The 24,889-nt window shown below is 46.1% G+C and overlaps 1 protein-coding gene across 6 annotated transcripts in view; it reads right to left on the bottom strand.

Moving 5' to 3' along the window:
- Positions 1 to 7,927: 7,927 nt before the first annotated feature.
- Positions 7,928 to 24,889, bottom strand: part of CELF6 (CUGBP Elav-like family member 6) — a 29,795-nt gene continuing 12,833 nt past the window's right edge. Inside the window, exons 3-13 of one of the 6 annotated variants that reach the window (XM_004758357.3) lie at positions 24,658 to 24,706; positions 13,011 to 13,139; positions 12,832 to 12,911; positions 12,515 to 12,658; positions 12,245 to 12,377; positions 12,012 to 12,161; positions 11,762 to 11,824; positions 11,430 to 11,510; positions 11,200 to 11,343; positions 10,416 to 10,571; positions 7,928 to 9,550 (exon numbers count right to left, since the gene is read on the bottom strand). In XM_004758357.3, coding sequence (XP_004758414.2) covers positions 10,444 to 10,571; positions 11,200 to 11,343; positions 11,430 to 11,510; positions 11,762 to 11,824; positions 12,012 to 12,161; positions 12,245 to 12,377; positions 12,515 to 12,658; positions 12,832 to 12,911; positions 13,011 to 13,139; positions 24,658 to 24,706 — 1,101 coding nt within the window. In that variant the 3' untranslated portion in view covers positions 7,928 to 9,550; positions 10,416 to 10,443. The remainder of the gene's footprint in view (positions 9,551 to 10,415; positions 10,572 to 11,199; positions 11,344 to 11,429; positions 11,511 to 11,761; positions 11,825 to 12,011; positions 12,162 to 12,244; positions 12,378 to 12,514; positions 12,659 to 12,831; positions 12,912 to 13,010; positions 13,140 to 24,657; positions 24,707 to 24,889) is intronic. The other 5 variants (XM_013059422.2, XM_004758346.3, XM_045070641.1 and 2 more) reach the window with 5 other exon arrangements.

Below are 24,889 nucleotides of genomic sequence, written 5' to 3'. Positions count from 1 at the left end.
CAGGATAAGGGAAATCGCCCAGTCCTGCAGAACCGCACTTGTGGGTGGACACTGTTTTGAGTTAGTCCAGCCCATAAGCCCTATTCTTTGGAAATTAAATTTTCTATATTCGCCCTCCAGATCTGTGGGCCCCAAGGCCATTCCTGTTTTGTGTGACTCCTGGCACTGCGATTGCAGTTTTTTGAACTATGAGTGGATTTCTAATCCAAGCTGTGCTCAGTGAATGTTCTCTCCTGGGGATTTTGGATTAGAGGTGAGAGATTATAATGCTGACTGAACTAGTTTCTTGAACAGAAGGGATAAAAACTCGGGAGCTATGGTGCAGCTACCTCCCAGCTACTATGAGGAATGAGAGATGGAGAAAGACTACTGCACGAAGAGAATGAACCATCTAGAGGCAGAGACCAGAAATGGGGGGGATTGGTCTCTGGTTACCAAAAGTTTCCCAGGCCCTTTGTGAGGCTCTCTGAACTTACGGTTTCTGAGTGACATTTATCTAGAATAAATATTTTAAGCTAACTTAACTTGTACCCAAGGCAGAGCTGGGTACAAATTCAGTCTCTTCAGTTGGGCCCATAGTGTACTCAGCAGTCCTTATACATGGCAGCTTCCGCCCACCATCCCCCATTCTGCTTCACAGGAAAAAATGAAGCCCAGGGGGAAGAAACTGCCTTAGTTTCCAGGCCCCTCCAAGCATCTGACTCTCCCGCCCCTTCTTTCTTGGACAAGAGAGATCTCCCTTCAATCCAAAATTAATCCTTTCACTGTGGTGTGTATTTCATTCCCTTTTGTCTCTTCAGGAGCTTTGCTCCTTCACTATGCCTCTCCTTCATGGATATTGAACTTTTCCCTCTCTCCTATTTTTGATTTCAGCACATAAACTTGATCAACTAGCCCAACCTAAAAAAAAAAAAAATCCAATTTTAATCCCACACGCCACTGACTGTTGCACATTTTTTTCTTGCCTTCAACAAGCTTCTAGGGAGTAGTGTGACTCCATTTCCACTTCCTCACTTCTCATGCACTCTTTTAAATCTAATGCTTAAATCTAGTGACCTCTTCCCAAAATCTCTACTGAACATACTCTCACTGAAGTTGCAAATGACTTCTGACCTGAAAAATCCACTGGAAATGTTCAGGGTTAGCTTAGTTGACCACTTGATGTCATTTAGCTTTGCTGGTCACTCTGACCATGTACCCCTTTTCTCTCCTACCTCCTGTGGGCTACATAATTCCAGTTTCTTCCAACACTCACTACATACTACAGCATCCTTCATGGGCTCCTTTTGTGTCATTCACTATTTAAATAAGAAAACAGGGCATCTGGCTGGTCAGGCAGCAGGGCATGTGACTCTTGATCTCTGGGTTGTAAGTTCAAGCCCTACATTGGCTGTAGAGATTACTTAAAAATAAAAATCTTCCCGCAAAAATGAGAAAACAGTTTAACCCACACCAATTTCTCATCTCCTCCCTCTTCCCAGTGATCTCCACAGCACCGACCCAAAGCAGACCTTGGTAATTCGGAGTTTCTCAGAATCTGATTCTCCTTCTTCTTACAAGTCTTGGTGGTAAGCAGAGGCTACGTTCTATGGCAGACATTGAAAAGGTTGACAGCTAAGACAGAGGCGTGTGACCTAGGCCTGACCAAGTAGCCCGCGGAAATGGAGATTGTGGAGTTAATGCTTCAGAGAAATTGTGGAGAATTATTCTGCCAGCAGGCACAGCAGGGTCAGCACTCTCCCATACTTGGGGACTGAGGTGGTATTGGTACTGGTGGTGATGACATCAAGCACCCACTGATGATGAAATCCACAGTATTCTCACTGTCTGTTTCTGACATATGACTTTGGCTTTTGTTCTGGTAGCCTGGCCTCCCATTGTTCCCACTCATTTCCCAGCCTTGCATGCCCTGCTTGGCAATACTGTGACCCACCCAGTGCCCATTCAACAAAAGGCTTTTCTGTTTAAATCATCCTGTGTGGTACCCTGCCTGAAGGTGACTAGGACTCCAGATGTATATCTCCCTCATTTGTGAATTTCAAGTTGCCTTTCGGATAAGTTACCTTTTAGACAACTCCATTTGTACATCTCACAGACAAACACATCTTGTTGTCATTCTACATCTCTTCCATGTTCCTAACCTCATAAATAGAAACTATGACTTGTTCAGCCTGAACCTTGAGAGAGAAACATCCTAGACTTCTCCCGCCCTCATTTAAACGAAACCAATTTTATCTTGTAAACATCTTACATTTCACCTCTGATTTTACAGCTTAAATTTTAAATTTCACAGCTTAAATCAATCTTTCTTTTATACTCCTATCTTCCTCACTGAAACAATTGCACTGTCCTCCTGTCTAGACCCTCTATTCCAGTATCTACTCCTCTGGTCTGTTCTCCACCTGGATATCCAGTGGAATCTTTTTAAAACACAAATCCGATCATGTCACTCCTCTATTAAAGCCCTTCAATGGCTCCTCCCTGCCCTCATGATAAAACTCTCACTGCTCCTTCAGGGGCATCTTAAACTCCAGCCAGGTCAAATCACACATTCTTACAGACCCTGCAGGACATATCTTTACACTTCATAAGTCCTCAATGGGTCTGAGAATCACAAAGCCACCTCCACTCCTTACCCCTTTCATCTCACAGAGGTGGATACATGACCCATTAGGCCAGGCAGGGGACTCCATCGCCCTGCCCTAAGTGATTAGTTTAGGCCTGAGTTTGTGATCTTAGTAGAGCCAATTGGTTTTCTCTTCAAAGCTCTCTCATTTTTAAGGCTATGGTGCTAGGAGCATATGAGATTGAAGCTGCTGACATCCGACTCTCTCTGTCACATGGAGAAAGTGTGTCTGTGGCAGGAAAGAGAATGGGACCAAGGTACAAAGAGAAACAGAGCCCTGAGAGATGAAATGAGGGTTAGCTGATAACATTTAATTGAGCCCTTGAATTCAGCCCTGCCTAAAGTCAGTTCCTTCTTGCGGGTTTGTATTGGTTTCTATCACCTGTCATCCAACCAGTTCTAATACAAAAATGGAATGGGATGTGCAGACTGTAGAATGGTACAACCTACAAGAAATGGGGACAGTGGCGATCTGACAGTCCTTGGCTGAGAAGTTGGAAATCCCTGTTATGTGATAGCAGATTAGCTGGCTAAATGATCTTCTATTTTATCTCAGATTTGGGTCATGTATCCATCCTAGATGGAGATCTCAGGGACACACTGGAAACATGTCTGGATGTTGAAATGTGCTGACCTCTTAACATTTTCATTAAGGTCCTGCAGTTCAGCTCACTTCCATGCTGGCAGAACCAGAATTATACCCGGCTTTGTTCAGAGTTGCCCTTTCTGCCTGTGGCCAGCAAGCTAGACTGCCAAGGGTCATCACACATCTTACAGATTGTAAAATCCAGACCCTCTTCCTCAAGCATAAGTAAGTGAAAACAAAGGCATAAATATGGGACATACAACAGGAGATATTGGAGCTTATGGCCTGAGAAATTCCAGAGAAAAAGTCTGATCCTCCATGCCACACCTGAATGCATCTTTTTTTTCTCCCAAATTAAAAATAATATGTATTTATTTCACTTAGAATTCAGACAGTGCTGGGGATTCTGGTGCCTGGGGATATTGGCTGTGAATGCTGTGGGAAAATGTAGGATATATAGGTCACAAACCTCATGTGCCGTCTTGAACTTAAATCCCCACCTATGCAAGAAAGCCCCTTCACTTCCTCCTCTGTAGTGGAAATGCCACATGGTGGGCCGTGGAATCTAGCTTCCCAAGCAGTCACCTGGAGGCAAATGATGGAACTCTGAAGTACAGTGGAGGTAGCTCTCTGGGGGATGCACCTTGGTCAGTGGGAAACAGGAAATGAAGGGGAGAACAGATGGCTAAATTCTCTCTCAATTCTCAGTTCTCCTCAAAGTGGTTTCTCCTTGCAAGCACCATGTGCTTAGCAAACAACACTGTCACGTGACCTGTTCTCCCCTCATGGCTTACGTGAAGATGTCACCAACACAGTAACGCATTGTCTTGCATTGCTTTACATCTTTCCTGACTCTTGTCTCTCCTCCCTGTCACCACCCTGGGCTTCCCTCTCCCCAGGCGGTGCAAGCACCATAACCCTTGCCTCAGAAGCTGTTTCTGGAGTACTTTGACTAAGACATGGAACCACAATCAAAGTCTCTGTCCCCACATTGAGTCCCAACAGTGAGAGAGCAAGAAGGTCCTGTGGGCACAGCAGGTTGCCTGCTCAAATGCAGAGAATCTAGCCCAGACAGCTGGCTTGCTATCAGGAGCCCAGAGCCAAGGTTGTGGGCAGAGGGGCAGGGATGGTGAGGGAAGTCAGGCCATTTCTAACCTACTCCATACGGGAAGCTGAGACTCATTTCACAGGCTGTCTTCGTGCTTCCCTGCGTTTTCTCCTGGGCACCTAATACTTACTTCCCTTGGGAAAAGTCAGACCCAGGCTTGCAGCCTGCCGTGGCTTCTGGGTCTCTGCTCTTAGGCATCTTGAAGGCAGGGTGCCAGAGCCTGGAAGTTTGAAACCTCCTCTACAGATGGCCAGGCAGTCAAAGGCTCTGATCAGCCCAGGCTGCCGGAGGGTGGAGAACATGGAGAGCAGTGTGTAGAACCAGGGCGAGGGAGAGAAAGGGTGGCTCTCGGCTCTTTCTGAGTTTGTGCTTGGCACAGATTTGGTCACCCATTTGTGGACCCCACATGGCTCATCCTGGAAGGGCAGCTACTGTGTTGGCTCTGAACTCGCTGAGCCTATGAAGTTTCTCCCTTCACTGGTTCTCTGAAAAACATAAATTGTGTGACATCATTGTATACATGTACAGGCTGTGAGGGGAGGCCCAGAGGCCAAAAACAGCCTGAGTCCCTGCCGGATTTGGCTGTGTCGTGATGCGGGCAGTTGTGGTCAGAACAGTAGAGGCCCAAAGATCACAACTGAAGCTGGAAATTATCAAGAGAGATCCTGTGACCTCTGTGTCCTTAGCATTTCTCTGGGAGGGCATTCCATGCTCCGCTGAGGCAGAGGCGAGACTGCAGGTCTGGTCAGAGCACACAGCAGATCCAGAACTGCTTCCAGTGTCACAGATCATTCATCCCATCTCAGACTAGGGCTTTTCTTCTTGTGATCTCCTACATCTAAGACACCCAGGCTGTACCCAGGGAGAAAGACATTCCAGAGGCCCTGCCAATGGCTGAAGAGCCTGCCCACAGTCCCCAAGTGATACCAGTTCTCAGAGGGCCCACGAATTCAGTGTCCACAGACGAATCCTCGTAGGACTGCTTTAGTGATGTGGCCTCAGTGTAATAATAGACCATGGCCAGGGGGCCGGGATGGAGCGAGCTGCAGGTTGGCCCAAATAAGTGATTGTCCTGCTGCCTCACTCCTATCCTAAGCATCTCCTTGGGTCTGAGGCATAGGAGCCAGTACCACTCAGGGATTTTGACTATCTGGTCAGAGCTACTAGAGCATGAGCCAGCTAAGTGTTGAATAATGTTTCTTTGGGGGCACACTGAGCAGATTAAGATTGTCTTATCACCATAGACAGACCATTGTGAAAGCCATGAAGCTGAAGTGGAGGGGAACGGGAAAAGTGTGACCTATTGCCAAGAAACAGAAACTACAAGGGCCTGATCCAGGTTCAAGGACAAGGATTCTTGATTCTTGATGATGGTCACTAGCTCACAGAGGGCCCAGGAATAAAATCAATTGGTTTGAAAGGAATTGTATCACCAGAGAATCCTCACCCCTGGCATACAGGTTCTGGGAATGCATAATCTCTAAGGCAATCTTCAGGTCTAAAACCATTCCCAACGGGAAGAAGAATGTTTCTATTCCAGAAGGAGCATCCTCTGAGGGATTTCTATGAAGGACAATGGATAATAAGAAATGCTTCCCAGGGGAAAGGACTAAAACCAATCAATTTTGTTAACCAAGAAACTCGTTCCACTGCCTAGAACGATGTACTATATGCTATAGGTTAGTGACCATTGTTTTTTCTTCTCCCCTATTCCAAATGAAAGATTTCTTTCTTTAAAAAAAAAAAAAAAAACTTGGGATGCCTGGGTGGCTCAGTGGGTTAAGCCTCTGCCTTCAGCTCAGGTCATGGTCTCAGGGTCCTGGGCTTGAGACCTGCATCGGGCTCTCTGCTGAGCAGGGAGCCTGCTTCCCCCTCCCTCTCTTTGCCTGCCTCTCTGCCTACTTGTGATCTCTCTCTCTCTGTCAAATAAATAAATAAATAATCTTTAAAAAAAAAAAAAAAACTTCTCCTATTCCCCCTCCCATTTCATGTTGGTTAGGTAGGGGTAGCTAAATTGATCTTTTAGTCGTGGATTATAAAATCACAAGTTACATCCAGACCTGATCAAGAATTGCACATCATCAAGGGACCCTGGACTGAGAGTTCAGTAAAGCAATTGGACATGATTCTGTTTTGTCTCACATTTTTGTTGGGCCTAGGATCATTTCACTCTTGGGCAGGCACATTTTTGAAAATGTATGTTTGTCAAGAAAAATATAGGTAGCTGCTGAGCAATAAAGGGGTGGGATACAGTAGATTCATTTTGCTTACTTACCCATCATCCCTTTGTTTGGGGACCCATTTCTCCCCTCCACATAGTCCTGGAGAAGCTGTCAATTATGGTGGCCTACTCTTCCACCCTAGGCATAGGCATGTGTCCATTGTGGTCAAAGTCCTCTCTAGGACTTTAGAGCTAGAACTAGTGAGTCTGACATACAGAAGGATGCAGAGCCAAGAGATGGGAGACATCATCAACTGAAACCCTGGATCCAGCCATGCATGACACCAGACCCATCCTTTGGTTTATCAGTTGTATAAGCCAGTTAATTTCCTACTGGATTAAACATGTTTGAGTGGGGTTTTGATACTTGCAACTGAAAGAGTTCAGACTAATACATGCACATACAACAGAGACACAAACACTATATTGTTCAAACTGATTGGATATTGTACATGTCCTGCATGATCTTACAGGGGTCAGCAAACTTTTTGTCTAAAGGACTAGATAAATTAGTTTTGTGGGAGCAGAGACGGTCTCTGTTTCATACTCATTGATTTTTTGTTTTATTTTCAGATCCCTTTAAAAAAAGGGATCTTAGTTTGTAGGCCATACAAAACAGGTTACAGGCCAGATTTGCCCACAGGCCACAGTTTCCCAGCCCCTGATCCAGACCCTGCTACCCTCTGCAGCCTTGACACAAAGTCTGTCAGTCCCTAACCATGAAGCAAAATGCAAAGTGCCATTTTGGTTCAAGTGTCTTGATATGACTTGGTGTAATGAGTTAAGGATCCAGATTGAGATGTCTTCATCCCGTTTTCTCCCACGTAATTGGCACAGAATACATGGTAATCATTATTTTTTCTTGGTAAGAAAGGTAACTTATCAAAATGGTGCAGCTGTCCAAACAGCTTTGTTCAAAGTCCCAGTGCCTCCTTGAAGACCCTTTTCTCCTTAAACTCCGTTACGAAATCTTTCTCCTACCTCCCTTTCTATTTGAGTCTGAATTAGATACTCTTCTGCTTGTGATTGTAGACCCTGTGAGGCCTTGGATTATAACTACCTAACTGGTCTGTCTTTCCCACTAACTCTGGGCAGGTATAACATGCCTGAGCCCCAGCTCCTAGCAAAGTGCTTAGCACCTAGCAGTGAAAGGCCTCTTTGCCACCATGTGAGTATCTGTTTGAAGGCAGGGGTACTCCACACGTCCTCCTGTGTCCAGGGTGATTAGTCTAGGTATCAGCATTGGCTGGTGTAATGATGCCCTCAACACTGTTTCCCTCTGCATTGGAAATAATTTGTTGATATACATTACACATTACCTGGTGATGTCATTACCATATCTATTTTTCATCCCATTCCCTCCAAAAACGAGTCAAAGACAGAGGAACAGGTGGGAACAAGTTTTCTTAGAAACTGTTATGAAGGAGGAACCCTCCAACCCCACCCCCACATCCTTTCCTTTACTATCTGATGTGATAGCAGATCAGAGGCCTCCAGCCTCAGCGACATCTGGGGATCAGAGTGCCCACCACACAGCTGGGGCCCCATACTACTTTGATCCATGTCTGTGAGGTGGAGGGGAAATTAACCTCCTGGGGAAAATATGTGCAAGGCCCTACAGGCCCAGGACAGGCTGACCAAGGCAAGGTGAGTCATGGTGTTCTAAGCTGAATCTTTTGCCCATCTCACAGAAGCAGGCAGGAAGCACCACCATTGATCAGTTTTATATGGCACCCACTGAATACAACAGAGAGACAAAGACAGACAGAGCACACACCACTTCTAAGCTGAACACTGCTCACCATCTAGAAGCACCTTGGATAAGCACATGTGAGACACTCTTGCATAGGAAAGATGTACTTTTTAAAGGAATGAAGAAGTATTTTGGCAAAACATCTACTTCCCTCCCAGGTCCTGGGTAAAGAGGGACCTCTAAATTCTGAAGCTTCTACATATTGAAAATGATCCCCTTCTCAATGGCAGTATATACAGTAGCAAATCTTCCGAGTCTGTTGTCACAGCCCTCTAGGTATATCCTGGATCTACTTTACAGGTGGGCAAACATAGACTTGGAGACAGAAGGTGGCCTGGAGCAAGGGGACACTGGGACTGGCTCAAGGTGAGGGGAAACAGGAGGTGTCTCGGCTCAGCCAGAGGCAGGGCCTCTGTCTATCCAGATGGGAAAGGGAAATCCTGGGGTGGTTAAAACTCCCTCTTTCTTCCTGTCTGGGGAAGCAGTGGTTCCACGGAAAAGGCTGGCAAGGACACTCCTGCTGGCCAGTGGGCCCCTCAGGATGGCAAAGGCCAGGTCAGGCCAGAGCTCCTCCTGGCTTCAGGGATATTCTCTGAGTTGGGGGATTGTGGGTTCCCTGCTTCCATAACTCTCTTTGTTGCCTGCATGGGAGCCTACCCCTAGACGTTAAGTCCTTCGTTATTTTAAAAAGTGGGGGGATTTAAGAGGGAATGAGACACAGAACACTCTTTCCACAGCCTCCCTCTGCCTAGGCTGGGCTTTTATGGATCTCCTTCACCCTGTCTCCTAGGGATATTTAAAGGCAACTTGTATGAGACTCTATACTGTCTTTTTGTTTCTCTTGTGGTTTTTTCCTTTTCTTTTGTTTTTATTTTCTGTTTCCTTCTTTTAATTTATATAGATATATTTATATTCTTAAAAAAGCAATAGTCCTTTGGTCCCTAAACTCTAAGGAATGATATGATTTTGAAAGAAGTAAATCTGGGCTTCCCTTGCAGAGAAGCCCTTGGCACCCCCAAGGCCCTCTGCTGGTTCCCCTAGACAGTCAGTCCTCAGCCAGCCCCAGCTGCCTTGCCAGCCTGCGCTCTAAGCCACAGGCACGGGACAACCCACTTGATGAAAACGATCCTTAATGTGGCCTGAGCCCCAGGCGCCGGCCTGAGGTCCGATCCACCTCCATCCGTGGCTGCTCCTTCAGGAAGGGCTGCTCAAGCATTTCTGTGCTTTTCCTTTCCTTTCTTCTCACTCTTCAGTTTCTGTTGTTGGGGATTTGTTGATTAGGACAGAGGAAAGAGAAAATTAAAAAAAGGCAAAACTCACTCTGGCAGGCAAGACAAAAAGAGCAGCTTGCCCCAGCAATGACATCGCAGGTGAGTGGCTTGACCTCTCTTCCTGAGGAACAGAGCTGCTGCAGGGTCAAGGCAGCACCCTGGTCCACTGAAGTGACCTTGGGGCCTCTTGGGAAGATGACCCCAGCCCCTCAGCCTCCCTAAAGGGCCCCCTGGGGTAGCATCAGTGAGGCCAGGCCATGTGGACCTCTGGAGATGGCAAATCTCTAGAAGGTGCAGGCAGCTGGCCCTGCCAGAAACCTAAGGGAGCTTGTCAGCTCTCTCCCCAACACCCCCAGGCCCTACAGATCCTGCTTCTTTAGCTTATTTGCTTATATCCTCATCTCCGGGTTCTCTGCCAATAGCCCAGCCCCTGCATCTTATCCCCTCTTTGCTTAAACTCTCCAAATGTTTCCCTACCATCTTCAGGATAAAGTCTCAACTCATGAGCCTTCACAACTGTTCTGGCCTCATTCTCCAGCCCCCTGCCCTTCCCCACACACAGCTTCTCTACTCCCCCCTGTGGCCACCTCTGGAGGAGAACTAACTGGTTAGATCTTGATGTAACTGCCTCTCCCAGATTGTGGGGGCAGGACGGTGTCGAATTTATCTCCATCCTTGGACCAAAGGAGAAACACAAAGTCTCCATCTGAGGATCCCTCCTTAACTTCTGGCTCTTCTCTCCCAGACTTTTTCAGAGGCGGGTGCTCCTGACATCTCAAAAGGGACATCAAAGCTGACAGGGCCTCTGTCACTAGGGCCCCGTCTGCTTAGGGTCCACCCCTGGACTTACCTTTCTGTGGCTGGTCAGTGAGAGAAGATCAGTAAGGCCGATTGGCATCCTTGGGCCTCTTTAGCTGGACCTTGAGCCTCTTCATGCCAATTTGAAAGCCATTCATGGCCTGAATAGCTGTCTGGGCACTGGTTGGATTGTCAAAGCTAACAAACCCTAGGGGGTGTGGGCAGAGAGGTCAGCTGGAAGCTCGGCCTGGCAGGGCCTCCATTCTCTCTGACCAGTCCCTTCTGCCCGTGTCCCCTCAGGCCAGTTCCAAACATATACCCCTCCAACCTTCATTGTTTGCATGTGCACCCACACACACACAAACACACAGTCATACAAAGGCAAACGGCCTAAGTCTCCTACAGGTGTAATTCTTGGAAGGACAGGAGGCAATTCTGAGGTATGTGTGTTAGGGTGAGGAGTGTACTGGTTGGAGTGTTTCCCTGTCATTTCCCTGGCAGCGGTTGTATTCTCTCCCTCTTCAGCACCCATTCTGGTCCTCTAAACTGCAGCTGGGATTGGAGGGGATCTCTTGCCTCAGATTCCTACTCTTCCTGCCCTTCTAGACTCTGAAGCCTGACCTGCTTGAGCATCTTCCAGGCACCTGACTTTTCTGGGTGAACCTGAAAAAGACTTGTTCTTGGGCTGGGCTTAGCCTAGTCACTGGTCCATGAGCCTGCTTTCTGCCATATGCTCAGTCTCTGGGAGCCACTGACTTATGGACAGACAAGCTTAGGGTCTGCAGTGATTCTCAAAGTTAGGAGTGGGAGGGGCCCATGGTTGGGCCTCAGCTCACCGAAGCATTTGCTCTGGTTGGTGGCTCGGTCCACAAAGACTTTGGCAGACACAACAGCTCCAAAGGGCAGGAATGTCTGTATGAGTTCTGCATCACCAAACTCCTGAGGCAGGTGATAGATGAAGAGGTTACAGCCTTCTGGGCCTGTAGGAAGGGCAACAGACTGGTTCAGGGGAGGGACCCTGAGCAGAGTCCCACCAGGCCCTGATCTCCAGCCCCCTGCCTCTCACCTTCTCTTTGCTGCTGGGGCAGGGCTGAAGACTGCTGGGGAAAAGCTGTGCTCACTGGGGCATAGGCCGATGGGTAGGCTGCTGGAGACAGAGGTGGGAGTGGGCAGTGACCCCTAGAAGCCATCCCCCAACCAAGCATGTCCCCATTTGCCTAGCCATCTTGGACCAATTCAGCCCAGTCCAAGTAATTCCCCTTAGAGACATCATTCTGGGCCCAGGGGTGGGGGGATGGGAGGGTCGACTCAAAGAGAGCCTAACCACCCCCGCCAAAATCTCCCTATTCCTTTCTGGGGCCCTTCAAACCCCCCAGGCCGCGGAGCGCCAAGTGAAACCTGCGTAGTGGTGCATCCCAGCGTAGGCCTGCTGCAGGGGGTCAGCCACGCCAGGGCTCTGGGCTGGGGAGAGAGGGGCGCGGGGCCCACGGTGAAGGCAGGCGGGTGGGGAGGTGGAGCGACGTTGTGAGAGGCAGCAGGGGAAGAGGAGTCCCTTCCCAAGGCCATAGCCGCCTCCCCCCAACCCCCCCCCCCCCCCCCGCGCTCCCCACTCCATTTCGGGGAGATTTGGGCAGAGCGGAGGGCCCACCTGGGTAAGGGGAGAGCCCGTTATTGTAGAGACTGTCAGATCCCGGCTGCCCGTTGGTCTGGGGAGTTAGGGGGCCAAATCCATTGACCCCGATGGGCGCTGGCAGACCCGGAAGCGAGCCTGGGCCACCGCCAGGCGGGGAGCTGGCTGCTGGAGGCAGAGGAGGTCGGAGAGTCAGGCCACAGCCCTGCCTTGTGGGGTCCCAGCCGCCGCCCAGCTCCTGAGCACAGTACCTGCGGCGGGCAACAGGGGCGCCGCCACCAGGCTGAAAGCCGCCACGTGCTGCATCTGGGCCGCCACTGCGGCCACCGGGCCTAGGCCTGGGCCCTGTGCCGCTGCCAGTAGGGCTGCCTGGTGCTGCAGGATCTTTGGGAGGGAAGAAAAACAGGTGTGTAGCACCAGTGGTGGACAGGTGCCCCGGCTCCCGGCCTCCTTTGGGGCGGGCCCACAGGCGCACACAGGCCCCAGTCCCCTGAGATCGGGGGTTGGTGTCAGGCACCTACCGCGGTGGTGTAGGCTCCGCACGCCCCCAGCGGCAGCGGTGCTGGGTGGAAGGCGCCCAGCTGGCCGGCCATCTGCTGCATCCGCCGTAGCGCGCGCTCCCGGTCCGTGTCCGCCAGTTTGACCACGAGGCTGGACGAGGCGCCCTGGGTAGGGCAGGGCAGGGGAGGCCGCCGTGACCAGTCCAGACCCCAGCCCTGGCCCTAGGCCAAGCGCTTCGCCCATCAGGCTCTTTGCTGGGGCATTGATCTCACGTGGGGAGGAAAAGCCCGTCCCCACCCCACTGGCCTCACCCTGGGCCCCGGGTGCCCGCCCTCACCGCCATGGTCCGGCTGCCATGCAGACTCTGGATAGCTGCCTGAGCTTCCCCCTGACTCCCGAACTTCACAAAGGCACAGCCTGGGGCAGAATAGAAGGATTGGGTGGCTCAGGCCACAGGGGCCAAAGGGTCATGTGGCCCAGAATGAGGCAGGAAATTCCAGGGTCAGCTCAAGTCACCTTTACTGGTGCCATCAGGGCTTCGCAAGACGGTGCACTCCTCGATATGGCCAAAGGGCTGGAACAGGCGTCTGACGTCCTCCTCACCCTGCTGCTTCCCCAGCATCCCCACAAACAGCTTTCGGTCCTCTGGGGACAAATCCAGGAGTGATCTGGAGACCCTAAGTCCTCTTGGACTACCTTCTTAAGATAGCTTACCCCAGTCCAGCTCTGGGAAGAGGTATAGGGAGTAAGAAGGCTCTGGGGCTATAACGGTGGGTTTCTTTGAGGAGCAGGATGATCTATAGACAGATCTGGAGGAAAAGAACTCAACCCAGATCCACCATGAAAACCTGGGTCTTGGGAAGGAACAAGAAAGACTGGTTGCTGCTCTTGTGGAAAGTGATTCAGTGATGTCTTTGGTTGGGTACAGCCCTGTATGCATCGTTTGTTATTTTTGAACTTTCTGTTCTGAAAGTTTGGGAAAGGCAGTTTTGGACCGTTTTAGTCCTATGGGGAGGGGGTGTCCTCAGTGAAGGTCTTTGTATTCAGATTGGACTAGGAGAAAAAAAGCACACCCTTGCTAGTCAGGCTGATGGCAGCACCATCAATGCCCCTTCCTGCTCAAATCAAGGAGGGCTCTGGGACAAAAAACAGCACAGAAAACAGCTGTTTCATTGTACTGCCTCATTCCCAGATGTTGAGCGCTGGGAATGATGAATCTCTAAGCCTAGCACCAAACTCAACTTGGGTGCTCCTCCCAAAGGCCTAAAGAGGGCAGGAAGCTTGGGTTCCTGAGCCTCCAACATTAGCATTCCTCCTCTACAATTGCTAAGCCCTTGACCTCTTTCCTTAACTTCCACCTCCACTGCTTCATTCCCCAACTGAGCTTCCAGGGCCTTCAGTGAGCCCTTCTGCCATCTCTCTGCCTTCCCTTGTGCTCTGCCCTGATCCTTCCCCAGGTGTTCACACTATGGAAGGACAAGTTCTGCCTGTAGACTTGCATGGCCCCTGAGAACAATTCTGATCCCTCCCTTTGTTCCCTCTTCCTCTGGGAGAGTGTTCCTTGGAGAAAGCTGGAGAGCTGGGGCTGGAAACCAGGGCTTAGCCACACATCTAGCAAGTCAGGCCTCAGGAGACTGTCCAGGAACCCAGGATAGAGGCCTCAGGAGACTGTCCAGGTCACACGGCCGGGTGTCAAAGTCCTGCTTTTTTCTGCACCAACATAACTCTCTGAAATAGGATGTGGCTTCATGCAGGCAACAGATTTGGGGAGAGGAACAGGTGAGAATCTGGTTTCAGGCTTCACCTTCAGATCCTGGAGCCCAAGAAAACCCATCCTAAACTCCTTTACTCCTTGACAATTTTGGCTAGGCCAGTGGAGAATCTTTGGATCCTGAATCCAAGGAAGACGAGGCTGGTGAGGGTCATAGACTGAAGTGTGGCAAAGAAAAGGAAGAACAGACTGCCTGGAGTTAGCAGTGGACAGACTTTCCAGTAGGGTTATGTATGTGTCCATATTTTATCTGGATGGTGTGGGATTCAGCCTAGGCTGCCCAGGGACCCTAAAGTGCCTGTCAGTGCTGTGTCTGTGAGGAGGGTGGAGGCTGTGGTTAAATGGGATGGGCAGAATATGTATCAACAGAATCCTGCCTCCTCTCCAGAGGATTACTGCTCAGTGATCTCAAGGGGGAAGGGATATGTAATGTACTTGTGGCTGGAATCTTAGAGGAAGTGCCCATCTGATGTGGTGAGAGTACAGTCAGTGAGTGTCCTTCACTTCTGGGAATGTTAGCCACAAAATAGTGCTTTTGGAACAGATCACTGGTTTCCCAACCTTTTAAAAAAGCTGCAGAATCTGTTGTTCTAACAAAAATATTAGGATGAAGCTAAAAAATGAGAGACAAATAGAACTGCTCTGACTAAAACCAGAAAAGTGGGGAGTGGGGTTGGGGCTGAAGTTCCTTTTGCTTCATCTTCTCCTAGTACCACCTAGAGGGGGTTGCAAGGAAAGTTCTTTAAAAACCACTGACTGAAAATATAATGCATAGAATTCCACATGGTATATGCAGAGAGATCTGAGATCACTCTCTTCAGGAAACCAAAAAGATAAAGAAAAAATTGCTTGATCAGTCTGCTAGTGGCTTTGCCTTGACATTGGAAGACAGGCCCCATTTGGTCAGGGAATCAAATGTCAGAAGACTGTGTCATTGTTCTGAGCTGTGACTCTAAAGCATGCCTGTGTGTCTCTCAAAGGTTTAAGAGGAGCTAAAGAAGATCCTATGGCCTCCGGAGTCCCAAGGCTTAAAGAGGGCTTAATAATACCCTAATTTGTAGTGCAGTTGTGTCATTGGATAGGGTCTGCAAGATGGTGGTGTCTCCTAGGTAAGATATCATGCCACAGGGACCAGCATCCAGGTAGCCCTAGGTAGGAAGTGAAATGTCAAGACTGAGATGGAGCCCCCAAGGCAGGAAATAGGTTTGTGTGGACAGTGGTCTGATCCTTTAACTGCTCTTCCTCTTGTTGCTCTTTCCCGCTGATGGTGGTTAGTTCAAGCTCATTCTACAGACCATGAAATTCTCTGATACTTCTTTTCCAGTGCCCAGTCAAGAATTTTAATCTCCATGAAAAGTCACAGACCCTATGGTCCTGGACTACTGAGCTATACAGAATTTAAAATTGAAATAAGGCTGCATTATAGGCTGGGCTCTATACTGCCTGTTTCACAGGTATCACCTTGAATGCTGGTATTCTCTTTGCCACTTTACAGGGAGCTTGGTAATGTTTGGCAACAGGATGATCAAGGTCACAATGACCAGGAGTTTCAGGTGATCCCAAAATGGTGGGATAATTTTCTCGGGAGACCTAAGAGAAGTACAGGCTTGACCTCCTAGATTAGCCCCCAAATATACAGCCCTGGAGGTTCTGAGGGTCAGTGCCCCCAGAGAGAGGTGATGATGGGATTTAGCCCAGGTAATTCAATTTCCTCTACTTCAAACTCTACCACTTAGGTAAAGAGAAGATTCTATAAGAAATGGATCAGAAATCTCTGAATAAAATCATCCCCTGGGTGGGTCTCCAGAAAACTGGGAATATCAAATAAGAAGGCTCAGCCTTCCTGGAGTGGAAGGAATTAAAAGATAGCATTAGTGTAGAATTGAGACATAGTTGGATAGAAACACAGACGGATGGTATAATTGCCTTCTCCTGTTGTCAACTAATGTGTATGCCTTGCTCTTCTACCAAATGCTTTTTTAAACCCAAACCAAGCTGTTTGAGCCCCCGAGGCCCAGCTCCATAAAGCTGCCTTGCGCAGCCGGTCATATAGGTCAGGGATTCTAATAGCAAATGATGGGATTGAGAGATCAGAGTCAGAGTCAGTCCATTCCCTCTTCCTCAGGAAAGGCGCCAAGATGCCTTTCAAGAAAAGAGGCTCTACCTCAAGTCGGCTCAAAGGAATTCCTGAGGGGCCGAGTTTCTAGCTTCTAGGTCTCTCATACTCATTCACCTTCCTGTTGGTGGGATGCCATGATTGTAGGGACTGTGTAGGAATGAAGTTTCAGCATTGGGGTACCAACCACCAAATACATCCTAAAAATACTCATCCACTTTTCAGTCCAGATACCAACCCAGGGATCCTGCTGGTGGCAGCATATGGAGCAAAGCATCTTTCCCCTGATGTTCTTAGTAATGACTCCAGCATAAGGAGCCAAGAGAACCTGGGAAAGTCACTGAGGAAATAGCCAGGGCAAAGAGAGTCTTCTGGCCTGATCTGATAAACATCAAGAAAAGCTTTAATTCCACCCCCCCCAAAAAAACCTTGCTGGAAATAATAAACAAATCCAGCAAAATTGTAGAATACAAAATCAACAAATAAAATGAGTTGTGTTTCTATACACTAGCAATGAACAATACGAAAAAGAAATTTAAAAAGCAGTTCCACTTAAAATAGCATCAAAAAGAATAAAATCCTTAGGAATAAACTTTAAAAAGGAGGCAAATAGACTGGTATCCTGGAAACTATAAAACATTGCGGGAGCATCTAGGTGGCTCAGTGGGTTAAGCCTCTGCCTTCGGCTCAGGTCATGACCTCAGGATCCTGGGATCAGCCCCACATCAGGCTCTCTGCTCAGCAGGGAGCCTGCTTCCTCCTCTCCCTCTGCCTGCCTCTCTGCCTACTTGTGACCTCTATTTCTGTCAAATAAATAAATAACATCTTTTTAAAAAAACATTGCTGAAGGAAGTTAAAGACACAAAAGATGGAAGACATCTTGTGTTCATGGTTTGAAAGACTTAATATTGTTAGATATCACTACTGCCCAAAGAAATCTACAGATTTAATGAAATTTCTATTAAAATCCCAATGGCATTTCTTGCAGAACTAGAGAAATCCATCCTAAAATTCATATCAAGTCTCAAGAACCCATTGTCAAGACAATCTTAAAAAAGAAGAAAGTTGGAGATCTCACTTTCAGATTTCAAAACTTACTATAAAGCTACAGTAATCAAGCAGTGTGACAGTGGCAGAAAGACATGCAGACCAATGGAAAGAAGAGAGAGGCCAGAAATAAGCCCTCACATATAGGTCAAATGATTTTTGACAAGAATGTCAGTCTTTTCAGAAAATGGTGTTGAGAAAAGTGGGTACAAAATGACGACATTGGACCCTTACTTTGCATCATATACAAAAATGAACAAAATGAGTCAAAGACCTAAGCATGAGTGCTAAAACTATAAAACTCTTAGAAGAAAACAGAGAAAAAGCCTCATGACCTTGCATTTGGCAATGACTTCTTAAATGTGTCACCAAACACACAGCCAACAAAAGTAAACTGAACCTCATCAAAAAAATTTTTAAAGCTTTTATTTATTTATTTGACAGAGAAAGAGATCACAAGTAGGCAGAGAGGCAGGCAGAGAGAGACGGGAAGCAGGCTCCCTGCTGAGCAGACAGCCCAATGCGGGGCTCAATCCCAGGACCCTGAGACCTTGGCTGGAGCCAAAGGCCGAGGCTTAGCCCACTGAGCCACCCGGGTACCCCAGACTACATCAATTTCAAACTTCATGCATCAAAAGACACACTCAGTGAAAAGACAGCCTACAGAATGGGAGAAAATATTTGCAAATCATGTATCTGATAATATCCCAATAAAATCTGGTAATATCCAAAATGAAGAGTTCCTACAACTCAAACAAGAAAACAAATCATCCTATTAAAAAGTAGACAATGAGCTTAAATAAGCATTTCTCCAAAGAAGATATATAAATGGCCAGTAAGCATAGGCAAAGATGATCCATATTACTAATCATTAAGGAAGTACAAATGAAAATCACAATGTAATACCACCTTACACTATAAGGATGACTGTTGAAGAAGGAGAAAAAGAAGGAAGAGGAGGAGGAGAAGAAGAAAAGGGGAAGGAGGGAAAAAAAGAGTAAGAAGGAGAAGAAAATGTATAGAAGGAGAAGATGGAAGAGGAGGGGAAGAAGAAAACAGCAAGTGTTGGAAAGACTGTGGAGAAATTGAAACCTTTCTGCACTGCTGGTGAGAATGAAAAGCCACTGTGGAAAACAGTATGACAATTCCCTCCAAAATTAAAAATAGGATTATCATATGGTCCAGCAATACCAGGTCTGGGTATTATAACCAAAAGAATTGAAAGCAGAGTCTCAAAGAGATCCTTTTTTTTCAAAGAGATATTTGTACACTTAACGTTCACAGTAGCATTATCCACAACACTTAAAAGGTGGATGCCACCCCAATGTCTTTCAAACAATGAATGGATAAACAAAATGTGATAAAAACATACCATGGGATATTATTCAGCCTTTAAAAGGAAAATCTGACACAAGCTACAACATGGCTGAACCTTGAGGACATCATGCTAAGTGAAATCAGCCAGTGACAAAAAGACAAATACTGTATGATTTCACTTATATGAGGTATCTAGAGAAGTCAAATTCATAGAAACAGAAAGTAGAATTATGGTTACTAGGGGCTGGAGGGGGGAAAGGCAGTTATTTAATGGGTACAGATTTTGAGCCTTGTAAGAGGAAGAAATTCTGGAGATGGTTTGCACAACAGTGTGAATATACTTAACACTATTGGACTGTACACTTAAAAATGGTAAAGGTGATAAGGTTTATGTCATGCCTATTTTACTATAATTTTTGAAAATGAAGGAGATCTTTAAGGAGGGCTGAAAACTAGGTACACAGACCAAGGAAGAACAGAGACTCTATTGTCCCTTCATTCTGATCCAGGAGAACCGGGAAGTTAAGGGAGAAAGGTAGACGGAGCCCAAGATTCCAAGTTCCTCCAAGAGAAAAGAATCTCAGCCTCCAGATTTCATTTTCCTTTTGCAGGCTGTATACCTGAACCCAAAGGGCTTGTGAGGATTAGCCATTGCCATGACCTAAAAGTGTTAACAATAATCTTTGGGTGATTTGCTCTGAGTCAAGCTGACGGGAGGCACCTCCCAGAGGTAGAGTTAATTTCAGGAAGTGAAACCTTAACTTGAGTAGTCTTAAGCAGTACTGTGAAACTTATCCAGTCAAGTCTTCCCTGGAAGAGTACTTCATAGAATTAAGTAAGTATAAGGATCAAAGACAGATAAGCGTGTCCACTGACTGGCAGAACGGTTGTAGCCAAGATCCATACTTCATTTAGATCAGAGAATGTGTCCCAGTGTTAATGAAATTCTGAAAATTCTAGCTGAAAATTTAACTTTAAGTCAAAGTTTAGTCATTAAATCCCAAATGAAGTAGAATCCTGGATAAAATTACATAAAAAACATGACTCATCTGTTCAATAATTATATATATTTATTATTCAAAATCTGAGCTAATATTTAAACAAAACCATATAAATCCAGTTAGAAATTACCTAAACCATTCATTCATTATAGGTTGGTGATGGGAGGGTTGATGTGATAACAGATAACTGGTCTCTTCAGTAAAGCCAAACTTCAAGATTGAAAAAGAAATGACTCACTTCAGAGACTGTTTTTAAAGTATAAAAAAACTAAAGTGGAAAGAGTGCACGGGTTGATTACTTAGCTGATACCTGTACCTCAGGCATCCTGGGGGAAAAATATCCTTGGTAAAAAAAATACTGCCAAGGTTGGAGAATAGAACGAGCGGAGCAGTCACTATTGAGCCCAAAGGTTCAATTTATGAATTTATTGATTTTATGTTATGAAATTTGAAAGAGAGGGAAAAATATACAGGAGTTTCTTTTTTTCTTTCTTTTTTTTTTTTTTTTAGATTTTATTTATTTATTTGACAGAGAGAGAGAGAGACAGCGAGAGAGGGAACACAAGCAGGGGGAATGGGAGAAGGAGAAGCAGGCTTCCGCTGAGTAGGGACCCTGATGTGGGGCTCAATCCCAGGACCCTGGGATCATGATCTGAGCCAAAGGCAGACGCTTAACAACTGAACCACCCAGGCGCCCCTATACCGGAGTTTTAGTGACTGAATATTTTGCCTTGGGACTAAAAATAGTTTTCCTATTAGATTAGTGCCTACCATTAATCTTATTTTTTGTGCTTCCATAGAAGGGATCATGAGAGTTAGGAAAAATCAACTGCAGCCTCCATGCTGAACAGCAAGTAAAAGAGACTTAATGACCAATGTCTGAAGGATTTGGGGGTCGCTGACCTCGTATAATTTGACGTTGACATTTTGAAATACACAACCCTTGAATTTTCATCCAGGCAAACATTTTAATGTTTACATTCAAATAAATCCAGATGCTGAGGAGAAAAGTTTCTGGCACTATGTTCATTTTTGATGTAGAAATGGTTGCCTTTACTATAATTAGGATATCAGGTCGTTTGGACAGTTAGGTGCATTTTCCTTTTAAGAGTATCACTCAGTGCCATAGGATGTAAAATATAGGCATGGAGTATGAAGTACATAAACAGCATGGAACTTAGCTCCAGAAATTATGGGAACAAGCTGAGATCACGAAAAGGCTGCTATAGGGCGCCTGGGTGGCTCAGATGGTTAAGAGTCTGCCTTTGGCTCAGGTCACAATCCCAGGGTTCTGGGATAGAGCCCTGCATCGAGCCCCACATTAGGCTCCCCGCCCTGTGGGAAGACCGCTTTCCCTCTCCTACTCCTCCTGCTTGTGTTCCTGCTCTTGCTATCTCTCTCTCTGTCAAATAAATAAGATCTTAAAAAAAAAAAAAAAAGCCTGCTATAACATAGTCCATGAAGACCTGGATGGACATCTAACACTCAGAGCATCATCAGGGTTGCAGAGGATGGCCATGGAAGAAGAGGACTCCAGCACCTTCTATTAGGCAGATTCTGTTGTGTTGGTACTATTATTGCATTGTAAGTATAGAATGTACAGGTGTTACCAGTAATTTCTAAAAGTGATACACATACAGTGTGTTTAAAACAGGTTATTTCAACCATAAACTTCATGTCTATTGATTTAAAATAAGAGGTATACTACTCTGCTGCATTGGCATCAAAATTCAAGAAAGATAATGTAAAGTAGCTGTTTTCATTAAAAGCTCATGGGTGCACAATAGATTCCTCCTATATGCAGATGGGAGGAATGGAAGTCTTTGGGCCGAAGAAGCAAAACTGGTAAGTTTGGTTAAGTTCTGCAGTGCTGGTCAACTTTTAAAAGTGGAGTCATTTGCCAACATTTAATATAATTAAAATATAAATTGTAATTAAATCATGACAGTCTCATCTATTTAAAGTTATCTACCTGGCTCCTGTAGCATTTGAGTTGGAAATCCCTGTTTTATTGAGGGAGGGGGATGGAAATCTAATAATCCCTTCTGGAAGAAAAAATGGTGGAATCTTGGAAGATTATACTGTTTGCCTTGATACCCTTTAGATTATATCTGCATTGATACCAGTGTTCTTCTTTTTAAAAATTTTTTAATAAACATATAATGTAGATACCAATATTCTTAAAAGATATAGAAATCATTGTTATTCAATTGTAAACTAAGGGATTTAATTTCAGGAATTAAAAAAAAACATGCAAGCTTATAGGGATAAATTTATTAGGACAGGTGTGATCATTAACTCTGAAGGCTTATTGAATGGGATCACAGACAGAAGACTTGAATAGGGCAAGCTGTCCCACACTGATGTCAAATGTTACATTTCAGAAGCAAAATTCAGTACCATTTTAAAAAGCTGAGTTTCTAAAGCGTTAGTTTGTTTTAAAATTCAGCAGAAAGCTGAATTCGCTTAAGAAGAAATATATAACATTGAAGAAAAGGAACACATTTTGATTACTAACAAGATTATCTAACACAGATCAGTTGGTAGTTAAATACTTGTAAATTTTAAAGGCCCAACTGTTTTTGCAAGGCTTATTACATATGCCTCCTCTCTCCTGAAGATGTAGCAGGGAACATTTGGTGGCTCTGAGTGGGAGCAGGAAGAGTTGAGAGATCTGGTCATCTAAACCTGCAAGAAGGATTATTCACGGATGCCTTTAAGAGCCATCATTTGTCAAGAAAAACGTAACTACTAAAACTGTGCAAACGTAACTACGTAAAAACTGTGCAAAACGTAACTACTAAAATTATGACTTGTACTGCCAGGCAGTCCTCTTTTCAGCTAGATTTGCTTTTCCAACTCTCCTGAGCTGCTCTGAATCTGAACAGGTGTATATAGGTGGGTACAGAATCTGTCAATGACATGACACCTGAAAACTCTGTGCAAAAAGGGGAGGGTAATGATAAAACTCTGGCTGATACCGCTGCGTGGGGTCCAGATGATAAGGACATATGGACCAGGCCAAGCAGAAGCCTCATCGGAAGCATGCTTTGTAGAGCTGCCCTCTCCCCAACAAGACTCCAGACAGCAAGAGTGCCCCCAGCACTGGGAACTTAGTTCCTGAACCAGAGCCAGGTTGCATCATGTTCTGAACTCTGTGCATGCTATTCCCTTTGCCTAAGCACTTGCTCCTTCTATTTCTCTATTTGACTACTACTTCCTTTCTCTATTTGACTACTACTCTTTCTCTTCTTCCTTTCTTTCTTTATTTGACTACTACTTTTTCATCCTTGGGATCTCAGCTTGAATATTACTACCTCAGGAAGTCCACCTTGACCTTCCAGACTAAGATAGATGCCCCTTGTTATTGTGCCCACAGTCCCCCCAGGACTTGAAAAGCACTGATCACACTGAATAGTAACCTCTTATTTACTATCCCCTCATAGCTCCAGAGCTCAGTGAGGCCAGATGCCAGGTCACAGATGCTCACAGAAAGATGCTCACATCTCTATTCCTAATGTGGAGTAAGTTACTCAGAAGATGTTGGTTGGATGGTTGAATAAACTACAGGCTCAACCTGCCTGCTTCTAAGCTCACTCAGGTGCTCTAAGCTAGCCTCTGAGCTATGGAGTAGTTAATGTTTGTGGACAAGGCTTAGAAGAGGTCCAACAATGGCCAACAATGGCCTTGATACCTAACACAGCTTCCCAAAAGGCAGAAATTCTTGGGACAAGTGAACCAGAGGTTCAGTAGGGAAGCTGGAACTTTTCAAAAACCTGTCTGGAAAGAATGAAGTGGGAAAAGAGGACATGTGTTAAGGGGAGGAGGAAACTTGGGAATATCTCTTCAAGGCAAAGTAGAAGTGGTAACACCTTGGCCTCAAATTGAGAATCAGAGACCAGAGGTCAGATCATCTAAAAGGATAAAGGAGGGTTTCATAGAGGATTTAACTCCACAATGGACCCATGAAGCTACCAGAGCCCCTCGTAAGTACAGACAGTGAGCATGAAGTCTGAGAGGATGCACACAGTTAGTAGACGTTAGTAAAGGCCTGTCAGTTGGGTTCTGTTCTCTCCCTGATTGTGGGCAGCTTGTTCCACCTAACAGTGCCATGACTGATTTTGGGTAAGGCAGGGAGAGAGTCTTATCCAAGGGAGAGAGTCAGCAGACATCAGGGCATTAGGCAGATATCCTGGAATGATCTAAGACCCAAAGGTGGGAAAGATACCAAAGAACTGACAACAAAAGCTAGCATCACTTTTCCAGTGTGGAAACTGGCTAGAATGTAGCTGGCTGTCAAAAAGCACAGGCTTTCTACCCCTCCTGTTCTTAAGGAGCATTGGTTCCAGGAAACAGTACTACTAAAAACAAACAAACAAACAAACAAACCCTTCAAAGACTTGCCATGTCCTCATTGCAGAGTCAAATTCCTTCATATGACCTGCAAAGTCTGTCTTACCAGACTCATCTTTTACCATAAGTAACCAGGCAATTACAGTGAGGAAATGAGTGGTCCCAATCCAGAGTGGACAGAGCCCTCTCTGATCAGAAGAATATATTAAAAAAAAAATTTCCAGCCTGGTTTTTCAAGCAAATCTGGAAGTTACATCTGACAAAACAGGAATGAACTCTCTCCAGGGCAAGGTGATAAGAGCCTCCTTCCTTTAGCTCCAGCATCTTCTCAGTCTCTTCCTGCTTCTTTGGAGTCTAGGGGCCCTGGGACCCCATCTCTCCTCAGCCTGAGCTGGGAAGACTAAGCTCTTTCTGGTGCTGAGCAATTCTGAGACCCACTTTCCCTCGACCGACCCAAGGGAGCTCTGGTAATAAACCATGGGTAGGACTGACTCGAGGAATAGGCCCACCGTCCCCTACATAGGTGATACCCTGAGGTTTGTCACGTAGGGAAGTTACCTCCTCGGCCCTCACTGGCAGCCGGCTTCACTTGGATCGGACGATTCATCTGAAAGACATTGGACCAACACACCCAGTCAGCATGACTGCCTGGTCCTGGCACCGGGCTTCTCCTCCCCTCAATGCCTCAGGATCTAAGCCCTGTGCCCTTTGAACTCTGTACTCCACCACTCTCATGGTGGTCTATAGATTTTCTCCAAGATTCTTCATTAAACTGGGAAATTAAGAAGGT

Source organism: Mustela putorius, unplaced genomic scaffold, assembly GCF_011764305.1.
Source record: "Mustela putorius furo isolate JIRA1106 unplaced genomic scaffold, ASM1176430v1.1 tig00003972_pilon_pilon_pilon, whole genome shotgun sequence".
NCBI lineage: Eukaryota > Metazoa > Chordata > Mammalia > Carnivora > Mustelidae > Mustela > Mustela putorius.
Note: the sequence above shows the minus strand (reverse complement) of the source record. Positions and strands in the feature narration are given on the sequence as shown.